General features: G+C 45.8%; 1 protein-coding gene across 1 annotated transcript in view; it reads right to left on the bottom strand.

Moving 5' to 3' along the window:
- Positions 1-436: 436 nt before the first annotated feature.
- Positions 437-25,005, bottom strand: part of SLC9A4 (solute carrier family 9 member A4) — a 48,264-nt gene continuing 23,695 nt past the window's right edge. The window contains exons 9-12 of the mRNA XM_075590424.1: positions 21,770-21,869; positions 5,069-5,188; positions 3,138-3,213; positions 437-828 (exon numbers count right to left, since the gene is read on the bottom strand). Of these exons, the coding sequence (XP_075446539.1) occupies positions 479-828; positions 3,138-3,213; positions 5,069-5,188; positions 21,770-21,869 (646 nt within the window). The 3' untranslated portion in view covers positions 437-478. The remainder of the gene's footprint in view (positions 829-3,137; positions 3,214-5,068; positions 5,189-21,769; positions 21,870-25,005) is intronic.

The following is a 25,005-nucleotide window of genomic DNA, read 5'->3' as shown; positions in this document are numbered from 1 at the left end:
TTGTTGTGAAACAATATTTATAACGAGGATGCGTCAGCCCACTGGTAATCTGCCAAGAAGAGTACTATTCTTTTCCAAGGGAATTCAGATTCTAAGAAGTCATTGAATTAAAAAATAGACTGGTTTTTAGAAAGTGTGATTGGTCTTATTTGTTACTAGTCATATCATTCATGTGCTGTGCTCTCTTGATTGTCTCTTTTGGAATATATGTTGGTATGTTAGCTTTCTAGATATGTGTTATGCTGCTATAATACACATAACCAATTTGAATTTGCCTTCCCAAAAATATGCTTCTCTTTCATGAATATATGGGTTGGTCTTAAAAAAAGGATCAATTTGAATGTGGAAGAACACTCAAAATAAAAAAAGTTATTTAGACCTGCATCCAATACCTGTTAATGCTGGAACTGGAAATGTAACACGTTAACAAAAAATCTTCTCTGTTCATAAAGTGACATTTATTTTTCATTAGCAGTTGTTAATGTTGTTTGGAATTATCATTTCCATTTCTTGTTTCTGCAGTCCATTTTCCAGAAGGTCCTATTATTGCTTCGTTATCACTGTCTTCATCTGATTTGTATCTCTGGAGATCCTCCTCCAGCACCACATCAAAGTATGGTTTTGGCTTTGTTGGCTGATGTCTTGGTTTTGTCACTAGCTGTTTTTTGGACACATTTTCCTTTGGACGCCAGGAGTCTATTCTCTTTGGTTGTTTGTTTCTCCATTCCAATGATGTCTTCTGCTGCTGGGGCTTTGTTAAATTGGATCCTGGCCTAACTAACAAATCCATTCTTTCAGAGAACACAGAGTCGGAGTCACCATCATCAGCTGAGAAAAAACACAAATATCCACTTCTAAGACAAATGAAGAACAAATGTGTTTATCGTTTATTCCAGTTACTAATGTAGATTAATCGTTTTTCTGCTATTTTTTGTTTACTTTACTCTTCTAAAAATCACTAAATATGCTATTTAATAATGCAGCCTTTTTGTGCATTGTAGCATGCTAGTGGTTTACGTTAAGTATAATCTAACAGGGTTTGGGTTTATTTAGAAATATGTCCACAACTAAACCATAATACTTTTTTGCAAAATTAGACCAGAGCAGTTGACCACGTTAGAAAAATACAGTTAAGGACCAATCACAATTGAAATATAGTGGTCTCCATCTCCTCTGCTAAAAAAAGGTATAACACCTCAGGTCATACTGCACAGGGGTGAGGGATAGCCTTAACCCACAAATGCTTTGTTTCAAGAAAGTTTTTTGGCTGAATCAATTGTAAGATCGCCCGAAGAAGAGATCATTGTATCTCGAAAGCTTGCACAAATAAAAGCATTTCGTTAGCCACGGAACGGTATCGACTACCTGTTTTGATTATATATATGTAGCCCTTTTTCTGACACTCTAAAGTGACTACGGGTACTGCACACACCTGTGGCTCCAGGAGATCTGAGCCTCCGCTAGCTGGGAGCCTGGGGTAACACTTATTTGCGCAGCTCCTCCACTTACCCAGGATCCCCGTTATGTAAGATTCCCCTGGGCAAGAAACATGACAACACACTTGCTTGAACGGGTTTACTATAATGCAATAATAACCTTATCACTTATACTTGGTGTAACTCATAACACATAACACTGCTAACTGGTAATGTCTTTATAACGTTAGTGGCTCAGCCACGCTCCTAAGGAGTATTGTCCTTGCCCGCCACCTCGTGCCCCGCACATCGTGTCCTTGTATTAACTTAGAAAAGGTTGTTAGGTAGGCTCAATCCTTTGGCCACTTCACTAGTGTCCCCAAAGAGTTATACCTAAGGCGGGATCAGCGCCTGTTGACCGGTGTTGGTGCACTTTATGTAAATACCTCCCAGTCACTGCGGTGACCGGCAAAAGCTTCAAAAAGGATCCGTCGATCCAACACGTTGCTTCCAGATATCACGGTGTCAAGCCATCTGGTCCCAGATGACTGCAACCACCGCAACTCTGTGCCTTGTCCCTAACTGGTACTCAGTAAGGGGTGACGTTGCTACCGCTATGGGGCGTCCTGCAGCACAGCAGCCTACTGAGACTCAGGGAATTCTCCTAGGGGCCTGCGGGGAAGAGCTGTCCTATGCAGGCGGGTCACTGACCCCCTGCACTCACACTACCTCCTCCTTCACTGCCGGATCCCCTCTGGCTAGCGTGGTCTCTCCCCCACGCTTCCCTTTACTCCTCCCATAATCCCAGCCTCCTGATTGGCTCCTGACATCAGATGGCTATCCTAGAGCTCATGGGAGTTGTAGTCTACCAACGGAGCCTTTCCCTTATTAGTCCGTCGTTCGCGTGCTTACATTGCGCATGCACGACATCTCCGCTCTGTCAGTGCCCTCTGTACGGTTGCGCAATAACATGGTGGCGCCCTATACTGTTGGGCCACCGCGGAACCTGCACCAGTCCCTCCGGGCACACACTGCATTCGCATGAGGTATCTAACACACCCCTACATATATATATATAATGTATACATATACATATGATTATGTATAGATATACATACATTATGTCATAATCTATATGAGCATTCTATTTACTGGTGGTGGAGGATGCAAGTAAAAGAAAACCTCTTAAAGTGTAAATGTGTAAGCAACCAATAAAGTTAACATTTCTAGCTAAACAATTGATATATATATATACTGTATATAAATATATGTATATTTTTTTCTTCTCATGCAGGGTGAATCTAAACTACACAATCAAGTATGATTTGGAGTTTAAATGTACTTGTTCAGTTGAACTGATTAATAGTCTCTCGGAGCAAAGGATATAAGTGCACTGCTTTAGTTGTTGACTTTTGGTTTATGACCTCTAACAGTTATCTAACACATTAGAATGAGACATTGAAAGATATTGACTGAAGATCTGTAAAAAATATATTTTCTTTCTCAATGTACAGATGCAGTAAATGGTATTGAACCCGCTGGTGTAAAGCAGAGGGTACAATAGCACATTAGACCCTCCATCTTCTCGCGAGCGGATAGTTCAAAACGATGACCACTTCTTCTGCTGGACATTGTGTATGTTCTGCTGCAATTTGTCAACGGGAGTAATAATGTCTGTTAAGCTCTTCATTTATACTGCTATAACTTAAAATATTACACTACCTGGTAAGGATGAGTTTTGTGCTTCTTTGTTGCTGTTATGAGGAAGCGATAAATAGCGTACATTTTTTGCACCAGGCTGTTAAGAAATGGGGGGGAAAGCATGCATTCTATTAGATAACTTTATAAGCATCATCAATGTGTCCAGCTTAGGTTCTTCTAAAACAATATTATTACAAATAGTACAAAAGGAGTATATACAGTAGTATAAGCACTTCAGTGGCTTTTAACAATTTATTTAAACAAAAATGTCCCAAGGAAGTGCCAACATTTCAAAATATTTGATTTACTGTCAAAATTACTGGAGTGCCTGAACTATAAACTCATTTGAACTTACCAAGTTTTGGTCTATTTTAATGGAGCACGCATGGAAGTCACTTTATGTCATCTGAGTACTTTTCCTACTGATCTTTACAAATAGTTCCATAAACCAGCTCTTTATGAAAATGATGAGATCAAATGTATAAATATTATTTAAATAGAACAAAATTATAACACTTCCAAAAAAAGTATCAGAATATTACATCATGTGTCGTTGCTGTTTTTTTAAAATAATGTATTACTTTTTTTATGTAGACAAAATCTCTTAAAGTATAAAATGTGTCCACACACAATAAATTTACTTTTTGAATATGTTCAAGTTTAAAGCATCAATCATCTTCCAAAATCAAGCGGTTTTCCCGCCTTATATGAACTGGGTGGGAGGTCACCTGGGTGCTGAACCATGTCACTCATGTTCCGAGGAACCCCACAAGATTATTGTTAAGATTATTTCACTTTTGTCAGTACTGTACTTGTGAAGAAAACCAAATACGGCTATGGGGTCACTCATTTGGAGGCTGTCATGTAATTGAATGATTACAGTATGTCACAGCTTTCTATTAGCCATCCAGAGGCCATATTGTTTGTTGTGGACAAGAATTCTTCTAAGGGAACTTCAAAATTAAATATTTCAGGAACTACGGGTTTCCACTATGTTGGAGTGTTGCTATTCAGCTACAAAGGACCCATTGTTTTATATAAGGATATATATAAAATGGAAATATTACTGTGTGCTCATTTGCATGTCTTAGACAGGTCTGCAACCCCGCCTTTCACCATTATTGCCCAGCATACAGTGCTTATACTGCAGCAAGGGATTCTGGTAAATGACATGCAAATGAGCACACAATGCCCTCTATAAGCTTATACTTGCTGCATTGCACAGCTTTTCAGCAAAGCCTGGGTTAAGATGCATAGCCAGTAAACCTACTCACAGACAGACTGTTCCGACCTTTTGGATCCCATCAGTGTGAGGCTGGTTATATTGGCTTTTGACAAGCATCACACACACACACCTGTCTATCTAGGGCACTCCCACTAGCCAAAAACTGGAAAAATTGCCAGAAAGGATGTTGGAGGGCCGGGATCACCTCACAAGCTCAGGAGCATACTCTATTGATAGAAGATCAAGGTGTCCACAGCACTCTCTGGTTGTCCTGAAACAGCACCTATTTTAGTTCTTTTATTAATTGAATGAATTAAATAAACGCACTTTTTTATTGATGAACCGGAGAGTGCTGTGGACTCCATGGATTTCTATCTATCGATTTATCTTGCGTATACAGTACAGTATGTTACAGGCAGGCAGCACTCTTGTAGCATCCGTCTTTAACCTGGGCGCCCTGTTTCAGGTAATGTATAGAGCATGTACAGTTCTGCAGTTGTCAAGCACTCACATGAAGCTTAGAAAAGATGCAAAAGGTCTATTTTACATACACCTTTTCTAAACTCCCTGTCAGTAGCTGACAACTACATGATATAAAATGAAAATGACGCGTATGCATGAAGTGTTATCTCTTTATTCTAATTCTAAGATATATTTTTCCTAAAATCATGCACACGTGAGGGCATATCACATTAATGTTGTTTCATGTACTGTATGTTACACATACCTGTCTTCCCCATGGAAGACTGTTCCCCTTTCGAATGCTCGAGTGGCGACGAATGAGAATTTCTCTGCTTTGTCGTTCACTATCTTCCTTTGGCAAGTTGTATTTGGTGTATGAAGGTGTCTAAAATTGAAATGAAATTTTTATGAAATTTTATACTACAGTAAGTGCAATTTATAATATGATTGTAATGACAGGATCGAAACTTTGAAATATGATCTCAATATTATAATTTATGCATTATTTATAATTGAGTTAAGTACAAGCAAAGTAACGGGGAATTGCAGTGATTTAAAAAGAGATTCTTGAAAGTGAAAACCGATATTAAACAAGCTGAGTATTTGGCCCTGATCCCCAAAGCTCTGTTAAGTGATTTAACGTGATATTAACTTAACGTCACATTACTCCTTCCCGCATATATTATAAGGCTAATAACGTAATGTTAAGTCATGTTTTCACCCATGAAGAGCATTGCTTTAACTATAACGGGCATTAGTGATGAGATGCAAAAGAGGCGTTTAACCTAACATCACATTTTTTTGGTGGTGGTAGTAATTGTAGAGGGAGAGGGGGTTGGCCCAGTATTAAAGGGGTTGCACCCCATATGGCCACCCCTGACCTCACCAGGGAGGCAAGGGGTTAACTGGACTGCGGTCCAGGAATGTGGCTTACACCTTGTCATGTCAGGAAAATGTATGTTCCCTGTTCCCATGTTTCATTATAATCCTGTATTTTAATGTTTTAAAGTGCATTTCTGGATCTCCAGTTCTGGAGGTCACAGAGAGTTGATATTTGGCCAATATGAGGAGTCACTGTAGGCATTAAAAACTGGCAAATTTCGACCCACTGAGCCCACCAGAATGGAACTTATTATTATGTGTAGATATTAAAGTGTATATGTATGGTATTTTGGATCTGCTCTGACAATGCAGACTCCATCTGCTATGCTAATAGGTCATGAAGGGCAGCCGGCTGATTGAGCCTAAGCACTGTGATCAAAAGTTAACTGCCTGATTGTTTACACTATGTACTAATCAACCGACCAAGTGCTAATCAGCAGACTCTGCCACTCTAATTGTTACCTGAGGGTGGAGAATCATCAAACTGGAGTGGTTTGTAAGTGTTATGTCTACACCTACAAACAATGCAGATACTTCATTTGGTAGACTGGTCGTTGCCGCTGATTTAATTATGGGGCTACCCATAGAGTCCCAGTACATATGGGCTAATTAGCTGGGGGGCATGGGTTGATCTGTGTCTCCACGTTAGGGATTGGATACAGATAATTGTTCACCAATAGTCTGTATTCAATGTTAAGAATAGGGTTACACAGGTATATAAACTGTGTCAACCCTACAGTTTTTAGTTGTGCTTCTGATTCCACCTGGGATGTTACCGGATTGCTGGAGAATTGCTAGCTGATACTTCTCCATCCCCCAACCCTAAGTAAGTGTTACCTTCTTGTCTGTTAATTGTACTATATTGCTGTGTTCACCTTTTTTAAGGAATAAATATATTTTATTACATCTAAGCCTCGTTCAGTTCAACCCAGATATTTGGTGTTCATTATATCTTGTCATAAGCTACCGTGACAAGCTCTATAATTAACTGGTGCCAAGCGGTGGGATTGAACTGAACCTAGTGGGACTCTGTCATATAGTGGGAACTCGAAAGTAATTGCGAGTTCCTGGGACTAAAGATATTGAACACTCTGTAGTGCAACAGTTAACACATGTTGTAACACCACCTCACTGCTGCGACCGTGAACCATGAGCGAGGCTGAAGGCTCATCCAACATGAGGACCCGAGCTCAGCTGAAGGACAAGTGCCGTGAATATGGACTGCCCTATGAGAACCAGGAGCCCGGCTTGCAGAGCCTCAGGATACTGCTCAGCTTGCCCTTATACAGCCACTGGAGATCAGGGAAGGAACCCAGTGCCGGGGCGGCGGAATCTTGGGGAGGGAACGAGTGCACCTCCCGGGAGCAGTGCAACAGGAGGGGTACAGGTTGCTGCGGCTACCAGTCTGTTCACCCCTGAATGTTGGCACAGATTACTGCGTGGGAAAACAGAGGGAAACCTGAGGAGCGGCTGCAGTTTATCACTATGGCAGTGAACAGACCCGCTTATTGCCCCCCTGTCCAACCCAACAAAGATGAACTCAAACTGGATCAGCACAGTCTCACCAAGTTCGTAGAAGGTACTGATCAGATAGACAGTTTTCTAAAGGACTTTGAGACACAGTGTGGCGGTACAAAGTGCTTCCTCAGCATAGGGTTGCACGTTTGGACCCTTTACTGTTCGGCTTGGCTAAGCAGACGATGATGGCGCTTCCAGATGAGTATGCTGATGACTATGACCACCTGAAAAAACTGTTATTGTTTCAGTACGGTTTTACCCCTGAAGCCTACTGGGGTAAATTCTGGCAGGAAGAGAGGCAGCCCCAGGAGTCCTATGTTACCTACGTGACCCGCATGGCTTTGTACGGGATACGCTGGGTGGAGGGCTATGAGGCACGGACTTACCAATGCCTGCTGGACCTCATCTTTCAGGAGCAGCTCATGCAGCAGTGCCCGCCGGCGGTGAGGGCTTGGGTGTACGACAAGAAGCCCAAGACTTACCAGGAGGCGGCGAGGCTTGCAGACGACTATGTGGCCAGCCGAGCCCTGATGACCGCCAAAGCAGTGGCCAAGGCGGCGGTGGCGGCAGCACCGGCCAGAAAGTCTGACAATACCCCCCAATGGACTCAGAGGCCGCCTGCGGGCAGCAGTCCACCGAAGGTAGGGGAGCTCCGGCACGAGCGCCGGTGCTACAACTGCAACCACCCTGGTCACATCAGACCAGATTGCTCGGAACCCCTGCATTCCGGCGGACCCCATCAGGGGCAACGCACCCCAGCTGCGAAGCCGGTAGCTTCCACCAAAGACTCCGGACCGGTCATGGAACCAACTCCCAGCGAGACGTCCCATGCAATGCCTGTCCCGGTTTCATCGGTGCCTACAGCCAGGAGCGGAGGACATCTCAGCGCGGACCTGCAGCAGACGGACGGCCGGAGCAGACATCTCACCCCGGTCACAGTCGGTGACCGGCAAGCAGTCGGCTTGCTGGATTCAGGAGCTGCAGTGACCCTGGTCCGACCTGATATGGTCCGGCCAGAGGAATTGATCCCAGGCCCTGGGATACAGATCACTGTGGCCGACGGAGAGCCACGTTTCCTGCAAGTGGCCAGAATCTTTTTGGATTGGGGGGAGGGCCAGGGTGTGCGGGAGGTGGGGGTTTTACCCAATTTGGATGCCGATGTTCTTCTTGGTAACGACCTGGGACCGATGACCTGCACCTAAAACCAAGCACCCAAACCCGCTGCAGTGGCGGCGGTTACCCGGAGCCAGACAGCGGCAATGGCGGCGGCGCCAGTCCCCCAGCCTTTGGGACCAACGTTAGCGGAGGGCGCAGAAGAGCCCGGGAGGTAAGCCAGGATCAGTTGCAACCACAGGCTGACTTACTGTTTCCCCTCACCCATCCCCATTCTCCGGACAATGACATGACTGGGGGGTGGCCAGAATTAGGAGCCCAGTTTAGGGAGGCAGTGAAGACAGACCCTACCCTGGCCGGCGTGAGACTTCGGGCATCCGAATCTCAGGCAGGGGAAGGCACTGAGCACTGCCTATGGGATAAGGGACTCCTGTATAGAGAAGAAGGGAACCCAGGGATAGAGGATGGATTGACCGGTAAGCGACAGCTAGTAGTGCCCCAGGGGTACCGACAGCAACTGTTAAGGGTAGCTCACTCTATTCCATTAGCGGGACATCACGGGGTCAACAGAATGCGAGCCCGGTTATTACAGCGTTACTACTGGCGGGGGGCATCTCGAGATGTGGGCACTTTCTGCCGCTCTTGTGATGCCTGCCAGCGAGTGGGTAAGGCGGGCGACCGTGTGAAGGCACCCCTGAAACCCCTACCGATAATAGGGGAACCCTTCCAGAAAGTAGCGATGGATCTTGTAGGACCCCTTATGATTCCTAGCAGGTCAGGGAAGCGCTACATCCTCACGGTGGTGGATTGTGCCACCCGGTACCCTGAGGCGGTAGCGCTTGGCACCATAGATGCCAAGACAGTGGCAGCAGCTTTGCTGAACATTTTTTCTAGGGTAGGTTTCCCTAGTGAGGTCCTAACCGATCAGGGGTCGCAGTTCATGAGTGAACTGTTACATTGTCTCTGGGATGCATGCGGTGTACAGCACCGGCGCACTACCCCTTACCATCCGCAGACAAACGGATTATGTGAGAGGTTTAATGGTACCCTGAAGCAGATGCTTCGGACATTTATAGATGCGGATGGGAAAGACTGGGAGATTCGTTTACAGCACTTGCTGTTTGCCTACCAAGAGGTACCGCAGGAATCTACAGGCTTCTCCCCCTTCAAGCTACTATATGGCCGCAGGGTACGTTGACCTCTGGACCTATTCCGTGAGGGATGGGAAGGGGAGGCTACTGCTACTGATGCTTCAGTGATCCAGTATGTAGTAGATCTCCGAGACCGGTTAGAGATGCTCATGGGGGTGGCCCAGGACCACCTCAGGGCCGCTCAGACCAAGCAAAAGCAATGGTATGACCGGAATGCCCATAGCAGGGAATTCATCCCAGGACAGCAGGTGCTTGTCCTCAAACCCACTCGGGGGAACAAGTTGATGGCTACCTGGTCGGGACCGTACCCGGTTATCCGAAAGGTGAATGAGTACAACTACGTTGTACAGGTAGAGCCTGAGAGGCATAAGACATATCACGTCAATATGCTGAAAGAATACAGAGCACCGAGTATGGGAGCAGTAATGGCCATTTGTAGCCCACTGCTAGAGGATCCAGCGAGCAATGCTCTGCCTGATCACCTAGGGGAGGCTAGGCAGGGAAACACTGGGGAGCAGGTAGAGATAGGGGCACAGTTGAGTGCTTGGCTGCAGGTAGAAGCCAGGGACATGCTAGCTAAGTATAGGGCCCTCTTCACTGACATGCCAGGGACCACACATCTCACAAAACACCCAGTGCACACAGGGGATCTGCAGCCTCTGCATAAGCACGCTTATAGAGTATCAGCAGAGGTCAAGACCAGTATGGAAAGGGAGATAGAGGAGATGCTGACCCTAGGGGTAATTACTCCGTCCCAGAGTCCTTGGGCAAGCCCGGTAGTTCTAGTCCCTAAGAAGGACAAGACCACCCAGTTTTGTGTGGACTACCGCTTGCTCAACGCTGGGACGGTGTCAGATGCCTACCCCATGCCCCGCATGGATGAGTTACTGGATGAACTCGCGGGGGCAAAGTATCTGACCACTATGGATTTGAGCAAAGGCTATTGGCAAATCCCACTGACCCTGGAGGCAAGGGAGAAGTCAGCATTCATCACTCCAAGTGGCCTCTATGAGTTTTTGGTGATGCCATTTGGGATGAAGAATGCCCCGGCTATCTTCCAATGCCTGGTCTATAGGTTACTGGAAGGGATGCAGAGCTATGCCAGGGCTTACTTAGATGACATTGCTGTCTTTAGTAATTCCTGGGACTCCCATTTAGGACATGTAGCTGTGGTGCTAGATAGGATCAGGGAGGCTGGGCTTACCTTGAAACCCACTAAGTGTATGCTAGGGATGGCAGAGGTCCTGTACTTAGGGCACAGGGTGGGAGGAGGGTACCTCAAACTAGAGCCAGCTAAGGTAGAAGCCATAGTTCAGTGGCCTGTTCCAAAAACCAAGAAACAGGTCATGGCATTTTTGGGCACCGCAGGGTACTATAGGAAGTTTGTCCCACAGTACAGCGCCGTGGCCAAACCCCTGACTGATTTGACTAAGAAGCAACTGCCTGTGCTTATCACCTGGACTCCTGCCTGTGAAACTGCTTTCCTGGCACTGAAAACTGTGCTTGCTGGGGCCCCCATACTGGCTGCCCCAGACTATACCAAACATTTCCTCATACAGACTGATGCCTCGGACTATGGCATTGGGGCTGTGTTGAGCCAAGTGGGGGATGACGGTAGAGACACCCTGTGGTGTACCTCAGCCGAAAACTACTCCCCAGAGAATTGGCCTATGCCACCATTGAGAAAGAGTGCTTGGCCATTGTGTGAGCACTCAAAAAACTCCAGCCCTATGTGTATGGAAGGGCTTTCACGGTCCTCACAGACCACAACCCCCTGAGTTGGCTGCAGAGGGCATCAGGGGAGAATGCCAAGTTGCTAAGGTGGAGCTTGGCCTTACAAGAGTTTGAATTTACTATTCAGCACAAAAAGGGTAGTGAAAACAGTAATGCTGATGGACTTTCACATCAGGACTATCCCTCTGAGACTGAGTTCGTTAAGGGTGCCAGCAGTGCCCCACTCCCCATTAGGCCCAGTGGGCCACAGGTCACCCATTAATAAGGGGAGGTGTAGAGGGAGAGGGGGTTGGCCCGGTATTAAAGGGGTTGCACCCCATATGGCCACCCCCTGACCTCACCAGGGAGGCAAGGGGTTAACTGGAGTGCGGTCCAGGAATGTGGCTTACACCTTGTCATGTCAGGAAAATGAATGTTCCCCTATTCCCATGTTTCATTATAATCCTGTATTTTAATGTTTTAAAGTGCATTTCTGGATCTCCAGTTCTGGAGGTCACAGAGAGTTGATATTTGGCCAATATGTGGAGGTACTGTAGGCATTAAAAACTGGCAAATTTCGACCCACTGAGCCCACCAGAATGGAACTTATTAATATGTGTAGATATAAAGTGTATATGTATGGTATTTTGGATCTGCTCTGATAATGCAGACTCCATCTGCTATGCTAATAGGTCATGAAGGGCAGCCGGCTGATTGAGCCTAAGCACTGTGATCAAAAGTTAACTGCCTGATTGTTTACACTGAGTACTAATCAACCAACCAAGTACTAATCAGCAGACTCTGCCACTCTAATTGTTACCTGAGGTTGGAGAATCATCAAACTGGAGTGGTTTGTAAGTGTTATGTCTACACCTACAAACAATGCAGATACTTCATTTGGTAGACTGGTCGTTGCCCCTGATATAATTATGGGGCTACCCATAGAGTCCCAGTACAAATGGGCTAATTAGCTGGGGGGCATGGGTTAATCTGTGTCTCCACGTTAGGGATTGGATACAGATAATTGTTCACCAATAGTCTGTATTCAATGTTAAGAATAGGGTTACACAGGTATATAAACTGTGTCAACCCTACAGTTTTTAGTTGTGCTTCTGATTCCACCTGGGATGTCACCGGATTGCTGGAGAATTGCTAGCTGATACTTCTCCATCCCCCAACCCTAAGTAAGTGTTACCTTCTTGTCTGTTAATTGTACTATATTGCTGTGTTCACCTTTTTTAAGGAATAAATATATTTTATTATATCTAAGCCTCGTTCAGTTCAACCCAGATATTTGGTGTTCATTATATCTTGTCATAAGCTACCGTGACAGTAATTATGAAGGAGGAGGAGACCTTTTTTAGGAGTTTTTCTTATTATTATTTATTTACCACATTCCGGGCATTATGCCAATCATGGTATTTTTACATCCTCTTTTTGCTAAATGTCCATTATCTCATATACTGTATGTTTCACAAAACTGTTCCTTCCTCATTTATAATTATTTCTGCTGACATAGGTCCATTTCAAAGGTTCTATCTTGCTGTGATAATTTAATAACATACTAGAGTCTACCAAGAAAATGGTTCAGGCCTGATTCATTTTCTAAAGTAGTATGAGAAAGGGTCAACACACCGCACAGCCAATAGGAGCCTGGGCCAGAGTAAATACAAAAAATATCTTTATTGTTTTGGAAACGAACAAGACTCATGTGAATGCATTACTGTTTATAGCTTACCCACTGAGAAGAGATGCAACTATTTCAGTGTTTTCAATCCAAATAACATTAGAAATGCACTTGAGCACCCATAAACAAATATTGCTATCTGCTTTATTTTCTAGATGGACAGGAGTAAGACTAGATCTACAGTACTTAACGTAATGAAGCTACAATAATGATGTTAAGCCTATGCTAATGAGATATACAAAGGCCTTTGTTTTTGCAGATACAATAATTAGCTTTGTGGATATGCGTTAATCTCAGGGAAAATAATGTCCTCCATTACTGTTTTAGGTAACATCATGTTATGATCCCCGATTTAACAAAGCTTCGTGGATTTAGCCCTTAGTGTTTCACTGTGACACTGTCGCATTAAGCTTTAAATCAGTGATAATGACAGTGCAATGTATTTACTGTACATGGGTCTTAGGGTGGCATAGACATATATACATATGAAAATAACAGCTACTGCAGTTTGCGATGTTAAGAGAAATATGGGGGGGAGGGGGTGAAAGAGACACTGTAGATGTAACAGAGATCCTGCAGGTGAATCCAATTGTAATGTTCTGCAAGTCAGCATGATGTCTATTTCCTTACTCATGTTTACTGTTAAGCACACACGCATGCACACACGCACGCAGATATATATGCGCGCGCACACGTTGGATTTATTTACTTCCCTTGAGTGCATTCCCTTCAAGTGGGGGATTTTTGCAACATGATGTTGTATTTGTTTAATGTTGGTGTTCAGTGGAAATTTTATATTCATCGTTGGTTTTATCAGATCAGAATTTTTTTTGTTAAACTAAGGGACTGAGTCAATATTGTCTGAAGTAGCTTATCACACTGCAATGAGTTGAAACCTGCTATGGCAGTTTTGTATGCCAGTTTTCTCCTAATTGCAAATGTAGACAATATAGAATCATGCCCTCATTATTGTTTTTCATTTAAAAAAGATAATTTGCTTTTTAAATGCTTGGTTTATAATACATAACAATACAATCTTATCAACTACTGTGGCCATGTTTACTTGTACAGCTATTGAACCAAGTTGTTTTAAAATGAGCCATTCTGTAAAAAAAAATAGGTTACATTAATCTTTTAAATTAAGAAAACAAAAGTGCTTACATTATTTCAAGCAACAATGTCTGAACCAGTTGGTGACCAGGGAAGTTTTGTTTAAGAATATGGCTGTACAACAGCTTCCTGCCAGTGAGCCAATTATAACTACCGAAAATGATAAATTTGCTTATTGGACATTTTCTGCTGGCATCCACATTTGTCCATTACAGTAAACACATCAGAATGTCAAATGTGCAGTGTACTGTATGCTGAACCTGAAGGTTTGCTATAGTTTCACCATGTATTCCTGCACTGGGAGGCAACTTGTTACGTCAACACCGAAATAAAACATGTAAAAAAACAAAACACCCGTGAAAGTGCCCACAACATCTATTCCAGGAGTGGGCAATTATTTTGGCTGGAGGGCAAAAATAGGACAAGCTTTGTTAAGCTTTGCGGGCGACACTTATTGTAGAATCTGCATTAAATCTCGGGCCCACAAAGTTCCTCTCCTCACCTGCTCCCCACCTGCATCTCCCCTACCCTTTCTCACTGCCCCCCCCTCACTCTCGGCCTCCCTTCATCCTGTTCTCTTTTAATTCCCCCCCACCCCGCTCACTCTCACTGTGCCTTCTGCTCTCACTCTGCCTTCCTCTTCCTTCTCTCTCAATCACTCTCCTTCTCCCTTCTCTCTCACTCTCCTTCACTCACTCTACCGTCTTTGTCATGGAACAGGAATACCCCTGTCTCCACTTCTGTTTCCACCCCCTCCTTTTTTCTTGCAGCTCTGCTTGTCAGCTTATTAGTGCCAGCTGTATGTGTTTGGTTCTGCACACAAACACAGTGCCAGTTCCCCTCTCCCAGCAGTTGGCTGAATTAAGATGCAACATTTCTGCTACATGTTGCAGCTTCCCCAGACACTCCTGTGAGTTGTCATGGCAGTCCCAGCTTTCCTCTCAAATGGGCTGGTCTGCTTTCTCCCCCTCTGCTCTGCCCACGGATGGTTTGTCCCCAGACCATTTTACCACCCAGCATACATTATCACTTCCTTTCTACCCTAGATCACAGTGAGTACAGACCTGTCTGCATCCACCCCTGGTAAGGCCTTTCTCTCTTACCATAGTCTAACCCCATAGAAGCATCCCACATAGAGAAGCACTCTCTGCCTACACTACACCCACAAGTTCCTGTGTTTTCTAATCCAGCAATAAAATTAAGAAAGACATTAAGGACTTGTCATGCTTTGGAAGAGGGAGGACATGAGTTGAGCTTACTGGAACTATTCATACATCATTCGTGACCCTGGTTCCAGGAAAGTAAGAGAGAGACCGTGTATTAGAGGTCTACGCAGAAGCTATCACTCACAGCCTTCATGCTACAAAAGTGCAGCTCTACACAGCTATACAGCAAACTGCTACAGCTTTCTGCAAAAACAAGCAGCAGTTTAAACAGAACAGTGAAAAGATATTGTGTGCCTTACAGACACTTACAGGAGCTGCTACTCCAGACTCCATGATACACAGAGCAGCCCCTAAAGCAGTAAAAGCAAGCAGCTTACACAGCTAATACAGAGCAGCCTCTACAGCAGACAAAGGAAGCACCAAGTAGCTTAAACTGCTCACTGCACAGCAGCCTTGCAACACAGTGCTTGTTACACAAACCTCATTGCCTTTTCTCTGTCCGAGTTCACCCTCTGCACAGCCCCATAGTGAGGAGCCACCATCTTACCTACTTACCGGACACCCGCTAGGACACGGATCAGAACCACCGGACACCTGTGAGTACAGCTACCCCTACGCTGCATGCTGCAGGACACCGCTCGGCATCATCTGAGACAGAAGCCCATCCCTGACAAGGTAAAAAACCGCACGCCACACGCACTGGCAAAAGGCCTACACACACCTACAGCATGGCAGAACTCAGAGCCTCACCAGACATCACGCAGGAAAGCGATCACTCAGACACAGAGACCGCTGCGCAACTGCAACAGACGCAGACAGACGCAAGGCCTAAACGGACAGTCACACTGACACAAAAGGCCCGTGTAAAATATGAGACTGACATTGAAGCGCACCGCGCTAAATTAGAGTTGGCCTGGGAAACAACCACACTGGGAATACGCAATGTCACTAGTATTGGCAACTATGCGCAACAGCTCGAGCAGGCAATAACGCAATTAAGGACTGATCACTCGCGTTATCAAGAGCTGTCAGAGGCATACGTTACTTACCTGACCAGGGCCAACACCAGCGAAAGCAAGAAAGAGACTTACAGAGCAACATTGACCTGGCACGAGACAGCCGCGTGCGTATCACTATCACGGAAGCTGAGAGTAGGAGAAAGGACCTCTTGCTGGAAACTGCATCACAGCGCTCCAGCACATCCAGACACTCATCCAGGTCAGCAAGATCAGCACAATCCAACGCGTCCAGCGCAAGCGCAAGCGCTACCAAGGCGCGAGCCACCGCAGAGGCCGCACGCGCCAGGGCCGCATACGTTCAGAAAGAGGCAGCCATGAAATTAGAAAGGGCCCGCTTGGAAGAGGAGGAGCAGACAGCCACCGCTGCAGCCGCTGCCACCGCCACTGCCACCCCGCCGCAGCCGTTGCCACCGCCACTGCCACCGCCGCACGGAAAAAGGCAGAGGTGGACGTCAACCTAAAGGCCCTAAATCAAGAAAGAGAAGCTGCTGCCGCTATAGCCCAAGCTGAAGTCCTAGAAGCAGCCGCACAACAGGACGGCAGGGAACTACCGTACAGACGTGTAGCCCCAGAAGACCCAGTCCGACGCACTGAAGACTACGTAAGAAGCCTCTTCAGTGTAAACACCAGCGCACCATCCCAACATGGATGGAGCGACTCCACAGACAACGAAGACTTGCTAGGCCCACGAGGAGAAGATGCTGTTCCTGCAATGGTACATGCTGCCTGGGATAGCCACAGCCGCAATAGTGATCCACACGCCAGCGCGCACACGGATGCACCACCACAGGCTCGCAATCCAGGTACACCCACGCGGGAGAAAACAGCCCCTCACACTGGCCAGCAGCCATCACGCGTCCAAGCCAAGGAAGAGGCGACCGCACAGACCCTCCCAGCAACTACCTCAGAACGGGACAAACGCGCCGATGTCTCAGGTCTGACAGACATAGCCAAGTACATGATCCGGCGCGACTTGGTGCACGCAGGACTCATCAGCTTCGACGACCGCCCTGAGAACTACCGGACGTGGAAGTTCACGTTCAAAGACGCAATCGACAGCTTGGACTTCTCAGCAAGGGAAGAGCTCAACCTGTTAGTCAAGTTCCTGGGGAACGTATCCAGGGAGCAAGTGCAGAGACTTCGGGCAGCAAACGCGCACCAACCCCAAGTAGGTCTTGACCTAGTGTGGGAAAGGCTGGAAGAGTCCTACGGCAGCCCCGAAGCGGTCGAGGATTCGCTCTTCAAAAGAATCGACAGCTTCCCCAGGATCACAACTAAAGACTACAACAAGAGCTCGGGGACCTGCTGCAAGAAATGTAGTTCGTGAGGAAAGACCATTCCTTAATAGGTCTCAACGCCCTAGACTCAGCTCGTGGAGTGAGACCCATCCTGGAGAAGCTACGCTACAACCTCCAAGAAAAATGGATCTCACAAGGCTCCAAATACAAAAGGGAGAAGCAAGTCGCCTTCCCCCCATTCTCATTCTTCGTGAGCTTCATCCGCGAAGCGGCAAGGACAAGGAACGATCCCAGTTTCATCTTAGGTGCGCAAACCACACACAGTGCAAGCAGCATGAGGAATGAGAGACCCGTGACGAGATACGGTAACACTCAAACACCCATCTCGGTCCACAGGACGGACGTGCCTCCCATGACCCAAACTACTCCCGATCAGTCGGTCGCCGGAGACAAGGAACCAAGGGACCCAAACAAGGAATGTCCCATACACAAGAAGCCACACCCACTTAACGAGTGCTTTGGGTTCAGGATGAAGTCCCTAGAGGAACGCAAGAGGTTACTTGGAGAATTCGGAGTTTGCTTCAGGTGCTGCGGTTCCACGTCTCACCTAGCCAGGGACTGTAAAGAAGAGATCAAATGCACAGTGTGCGAAAGTGACAAGCATGTGACATCGTTACACCCAGAGGCGTTGACACTCCACCAACTCCACAACCCATCCTCCGTAGCGGAGCATGGCGGGGAGAAAGAGGAAGGAGAGCCTATATCCGTCACATCTCAGCGCACTGAGGTTTGTGGAAAAGAAGGTGACAAAATGTCCTGCTCCAAAATATGCCTTGTCGCGGTGCACCCCCAGGGACAACCTGAGAAGGCTATTCGGATGTACGCAATCCTCGACGACCAAAGCAACAGATCATTGGCGAAGACGGAGTTCTTCAACCTATTCAACTTACAGGACAATGCCTCACCCTACACCCTCAGAACCTGTGCAGGGTCAACTGAGTCAACAGGGAGAAGAGCAAGCGGTTACGTCATATGTTCAGTGGATAACAGAGTGAAAATAGCTCTCCCCACACTCATCGAGTGCAACCACATGGCCACAAACAGGGACGAGATTCCCACACCAGACGTGGCATGCCATTACCCCCACCTCAAAGGAATAGCCAACCACATCCGGCCGGTAGAACAAGGCGCCAAGATCTTGCTGCTGCTCGGCAGGGACATCATGAGGGTACATAATGTCCGTAAACAGCATAACGGACCCCACAACGCACCATACACCCAAAGACTTGACCTAGGATGGGTGATAATGGGCAACGCGTGCACCAACAGAGAGCACGGGCAAGACTATGTTGACGCCCGCAGAACGGTGATAACAGAATGTGGACACACCTCTCTCTGAACCATGTCTTGGCCATCTCCAAGTGACCAAAGGGCCAAGTGAAGAGAAAAGGCAAGGTCACACCCCTGAGATCAACAAAAACATCCTCACATCGGAGGAATGTGACAATGGCCTGGGATGCTCAGCAGTCCAGACAGCTAAGGACGATGAGTCGACTCCACCAAGGGAAGGAAGTGACCTCCCTAAGGTGACCAACAAAGGGATCGCCCAAATGGCAATAAACAATCAAACAGTCCTCTCGCGAGCAATGGCACGACTAAGGCGTACAGTTGTTCCTCTCCACAGAGTGTCAAGCGACAAAGCAGCCGGCTGCCACGGCTGGCGTAGCCGCAAAAGATTGCGCTCTACAGGTGAAGCCACAGTGTCAAAAGGACTGTCCTCTCACACGTCTAAAAAGAGACAGCCACAGAGACATTTCATAAAGGGATTCACTAGGGCAAAAGAGACTGTTCTTCGTCACGTCCAGGGAGACAATAACCTCCCGATGGCAGTCAACAGAGAGACACAAAAGCGTTTCACCAAACTACGTGGAGATGTTCTCGTGCAAGAGAAATGTACCGATGACCTACGGTGCACAGCGTTCCAAACAACAAGGGACGACAAACAAACACCATTGAGGGAAGATAGAAGATTCCCGAGGTTAACTGTCAAGGAGCTCTCTAAAGTCGGACTAGGCAGTTGGGTGACTCCGCCACCATTCCATTCACCAAAAGGACGCTTCCCAAACAATGGCGAACATACCATCTCTAGGTTCACTTCGCACCTCCGCGACCTAAAAGGGGAACTAGAGACCAAAAACAACCTTGTGGCCTTCATCCAGAAGATAGTCTTTACCGGCCACGCAAAGCCAGCACCTCTAATGGAGAAAGGTGAAGAAGGCCGGTACCTCCAATCATCTGGGGCCTACCACCCTCAGGAACCTGATCAAATCCTGGTAGTGTTCAGCCCCAGCGCTCAGCTCCAGGGAGTCCCCCTGAACGACGCCCTCTTCATTGGGCTGGACTTGACAGCCAGTCTTCCAGGAGTGTTGTCCCGCTCCCACAAGGAGCCAAAAGCCCTCTCCTTCTGCCAAACGCCAGGTGATAGAGCGACAGGCTGCCACGGCTGGTATACCTACAAGGGGATACACTCTGTGGGTGAAACTACAGAGACAAAAGGACTGTTCTCTTACAAGACTAAAAGGAAACAGTGCCAGAGACCTTTACAAAAAGACTTTGTGGTGCAACCAGCAAACCTGGAGCGGATCATCCACCCAACATCCTTTGCTAAAAGACTTTGCCAAGGGATCTCAACACCAGCGGTGCTGGCCGGTATCACCTCGTTATGTGAACATGGACTTTGCATTATTATGTTGTTATGTTGTATGCATTGCACATATGTTCCACATAGCCTGCCATATAGTGGTATCTACAGATACCAGACGGGGAGTGTCATGGAACAGGAATACCCCTGTCTCCACTTCTGTTTCCACCCCCCCCTTTTATCTTGCAACTCTGCTTGTCAGCTTATTAGTGCCAGCTGTATGTGTTTGGTTCTGCACACAAACACAGTGCCAGTTCCCCTCTCCCAGCAGTTGGCTGCATTAAGATGCAACATTTCTGCTACATGTTGCAGCTTCCCCAGACACTCCTGTGAGTTGTCATGGCAGTGCCAGCTTTCCTCTCAAATGGGCTGGTCTGCTTTCTCCCACTCTGCTCTGCCCACGGATGGTTTGTCCCCAGACCATTTTACCAACCAGCATACATTATCACTTCCTTTCTACCCTAGATCATAGTGAGTACAGACCTGTCTGCATCCACCCCTGGTAAGGCCTTTCTCTCTTACCATAGTCTAACCCCATAGAAGCATCCCACATAGAGAAGCACTATCTGCCTACACTGCACCCACAAGTTCCTGTGTTTTCTAATCCAGCAATAAAATTAAGAAAGACATTAAGGACTTGTCATGCTTTGGAAGAGGGAGGACATGAGTTGAGCTTACTGGAACTATTCATACATCATTCGTGACCCTGGTTCCAGGAAAGTCTTTCCCTTCCTCTCCTTCCTCTCTCAATCAATTCCTCTCTCACTTTCCTTCATCTCTCACTCCCTTCCACTTTTACTCCCTTCCTCCCTCACTCACTCCCCTTCTCCCTCACTCCCCTTCCTTCTCCCTCTATGTCCTTCTCTCTTGTCTCTCCCTTTTCTCTCCGTCCCTCTCTCTCTTCTTCCCCATCCCCCTCTCCCTCTACCCCAGTCCCTACCTGCGATGCGGGCGACGGAAGCAGCGTCAGAGGCATCAACTCGGTGGCGGAAGAGACATTTGCATGGCTAGAGCCCACCCAGGCAGTGATTACGGAAATTGGGCCTGACTTCCGGTTGGTCCAATTTCCATGTTAGAACCACCTGGGTGGACTCCAGCCGCGCCGCTGTCTCCTCTATCGCTGAGCTGCTGCCTCTTACGCTGCCACTGTCACCTGCACCACAGATACGGACTGGGGATCGGGTCCCTACCTGGGCGGCCCACAGGAACCATCCTGCAGGCCAGATGTTCCCCGCGGGCCGCACTTTGCCCGCCCATCGTCTATTCTCATGCTACAGTATTATTATTTTTTTAAAGTCTTTCTTCCCATGGACAAAAGTATCCATAACAAGTACCAATGCACTTTGACCAATGATTGTTACAGTATATTGTTGCATTTGAACTCTTTCAGGCTCTCCTGGAAACAAATGTGTATAATAAAATAAATAAAAATACCACTTATGGTGCCCTTGCATGTTTCAGGCAGGTCTTCAACCTTTTGTTTCCCAAGAAGGACAGGGTTGTAGACCTGTCTGAGACTTGCATATGCACCACAAGTGGTATTTTTATTTACTGTACTGTGCTGGATTTTTGTCACTTTATTTTTTACCCCCCCATAACTTTTGTAATGTCTGGTTGTTATTAAATTAGGTACTTAGCCACATTACAACTGAACCAAATATTTCTTACCCGTTGGCGCACTTGATAAAGATTTTGTGTCAATATATCTTTCATCACCACTACATCTTCTGTGGAAAGAGGTTTTGCCATTGTATCTCTCGTACAACTCCTGTAAATTATAAACATTAAAATAAACTTCTGCACTAAACAAAATGCCGTTTAGAAGTCAGTAGTAATAGAGGAGCAGAGAAGTGCCTCTTGCTTTATCACTTTGTGCAGTTTTATTTATGTATTCTGACAGAAGATCTCTAATGTGTGGATAATATTATAAGGACACAGTTGCTGTAGTTTGGGGCACTGAGCAATTTGCATGTACTCTTGCATAAATATACATTTTCTCAAACAAAAACTGTCACATCTGGGTTGAGGGGAACTAATACTGAAATGGTCATACCATTTGAATACATTTTTAAGTCAATTGATGCAATAAAAAGATGTACAGTATCCCTCAATTTAAACATGGATGCATACATAACTTATCTAGTAAACAAAAATATAATAACCAAAGGTCATTCACCCTTGAATATATAAAAGTTAATTTGTACTGTATATTGATAAAGTCATTTCAATCCACAATCCTTAAACTGGTTAGCTACACAAATGTCAGAACTGCTGGTGTTTGACAACGTGAATGTGCCTTATACTGTATGCTAAATAATTGAATGTGAATGACCATACGGAGAGCTTGTTTTCATCAGATTTGAGATCTCTCACCGTACAGCAATTAAGGCCAACTTTTCTGCTTGTTGTTAGACCGGCTTTTATTTGCTTTTTAAAGGAATGTACAGTATAGTTGGTCCTAAAAGCTGGGGAAAACTTCTCAGAGTACTTTAGTTTGCAATCAGCAAGGTAAATCAAGCCTTATTAAAATCAGGGAAAATGTAAAACAGCAGGAGTGTAATGTAACATGCATGGGACGACAGTTCACCAGTGCTCAGCCCTAGGCTTTTGGAGCCTGCTTCAGGTTAGGCACTTAGTCTATGTTCTGTGACGTGCTGGTTCAGCTCCCTTCAAATCAATGGGGCAAACATCTTCTCTGGCTTTACATAACCTCTAAAGTGACAGTTGTTTTTCCAACCCGTTTCACAGGGTCAACAAGACTTCTTATAACTTAAGAGAATTCCCTATTGAGATGTCAAGAACCAGGTGGATGTACATCTAAAATAGGAAAAATAATCACCCATAATGGGAAGAAGACAATTTGACATTCATTTCATAATATTCAGTATATCAATGTTGTGGCTTGAAAATTACTTGAATCAAATACTTTAGTAGACATTGATAGCGGCAGACGCAAATGAGACTGAGCTGAATAAATACAATGTAGATCTCTTTATCTATTGTGTCAGGGAACTACTTCATAAAAGTCTTCCGATTGTGGAGGTACAAAACAAATTGGTTTTCAAACCACATGCAGTCAAGTCCTGCAAAAGATTGTTAAAGAAGCTATATTTTCCCTATTGTCTGCTTCAAATATGATTCCGTCTGCCCCTAAGCATGATTTCCTCAGTTTAACAAGCAGTTTCTTGTTTGCGAGCAGTTGAACGATTTGATAACATCTCCACATAACAAAAATGTAACTCGGCATAACTTTATGTATTTATAAACAACTTCAGTTACATGTTTGACATTTTAGTTTGGTTAATCACAAATCAGTTTTTTTTTAGATCTAGGTCTTTGTCTAATGGCTCATTGTGTAATAATTTGGTCAATATTTATCACTGGCTATTACTACCCGGTTTAGAGCAGACTCCTTAGCAGCTGGTCTTAAATATGATAAAAATGTCTTAGATTACCACCCCTGGCTATGCATAATTGTAGATCATGGTAATTAATGACTGAGGGAGGTGGAGGTTAGGTTTGTGGGAGTATGTATGTGATAAGATTAGGGGCCCCAGGTCAGTGGTTAGGTTCCTTGAGGGGAGGGGGGTACAAGTTAAACCCTTATCTGCCATAGCTGTAAATAAGACATTGCAAAGCAATGCCTTACTAACCGCTTTAGTTGCCAAGAGGAGCAAGGGGGGATAGTTATTGTAATTGTATTGTAGTTTGGGGTATATCTTTACCCCTTGATAGCCCTTAGCTGCCAGCTAGTCATAGGTTAACAATGGCTAGATCACCACTTGAACTAATAAGGGGAAAATAATTACAAAATGTATAAAGGATTATTGAATAAACTTTAATCATGTAGTGTAGGGATAGGTGTAACGTCATGTTATTTTAGGATAATACAGCATTATCTTGAAATAACCAAACCCTAATGCCAATTAGCCTACTAATGTTACACATACAGATGTAGCCCGACTTAGCTTTAGCATGACTAAGCTCCCTTTCATATGAATGGGAGTAAGGTGCCTTTTGCAGACAGTAAAAACTGCAGCTGCCTGCAGGACTCCATTCTTCCAGATGGGACCGACACAGAGATATTTACCTCAGCATAGAGATGCCACACTGATAGGGCTGGCCATAGGCTTTGCAGAACCCAAGGTGACACGCAGGCAGTGGGGTCCCCCCTGTAAGAAAGTTAAAGGGACTTACCTTGATGAGCAGCCCTCCTCAGGCATAGTTGCGGCATCACTGCAGCACATGATGTCATGTTGCCATGGCAATGTGTCATCATATGATGTAGCAGCGTCATTTGACGTCGGTCACCATGGGGACGCAATACTACAGGAGGCGGCCCCCTCCGGAAAAGGTAAGACCCCTCTCACAAAGGAACACAGCCACAGAGACACACACACAGAGACACACCTCTCTCTGCTGTGTGGGTGCCCCACACTTCCTCCTCTCCCTGCTACTTTTGGCGCCAGGATCCAACTTTGGCGCTGACAGGAGGAGGGAGAGGAGGGTGCACAGGGCCCTGCGCATCCACCTTGCTCGCCATGCCCTGTTTTAGTTGCCTGTATTAGTTCCCCCTGACAGCAAGAACATTAAGTTTGGCTATATCTGTATAATTAGCTTTGTGGATATTGCATTAACTCAGGGAACATAACGGCCATTCCTGTTTGAGGTCCTGTAATGTCACGTTATGTTCCTTGATTTGACGTGGCTATGTGTATCTCCCTTTTACAGTGTACTGGTGCCTAACCAGCACCTGGTACCCATACGTGCATATTTAAGACTGGGTCTTGAATTAAGAACAACCGTTAAACTCTAAATTGGACCCTAATACTAGACAGGTGCTATAGATATAGCCAAAAGTTATTACAACTGCGGTGCGCTGCAGTGGGACATACAGTACACTA

The sequence above is a fragment of the Ascaphus truei genome, chromosome 3 (genome assembly GCF_040206685.1).
Source record: "Ascaphus truei isolate aAscTru1 chromosome 3, aAscTru1.hap1, whole genome shotgun sequence".
In the NCBI taxonomy this organism is placed as follows: Eukaryota; Metazoa; Chordata; class Amphibia; order Anura; family Ascaphidae; genus Ascaphus; species Ascaphus truei.
The sequence above is the reverse complement of the archived record's forward strand: the minus strand, read 5'-3'. Positions and strand labels throughout refer to the sequence as shown.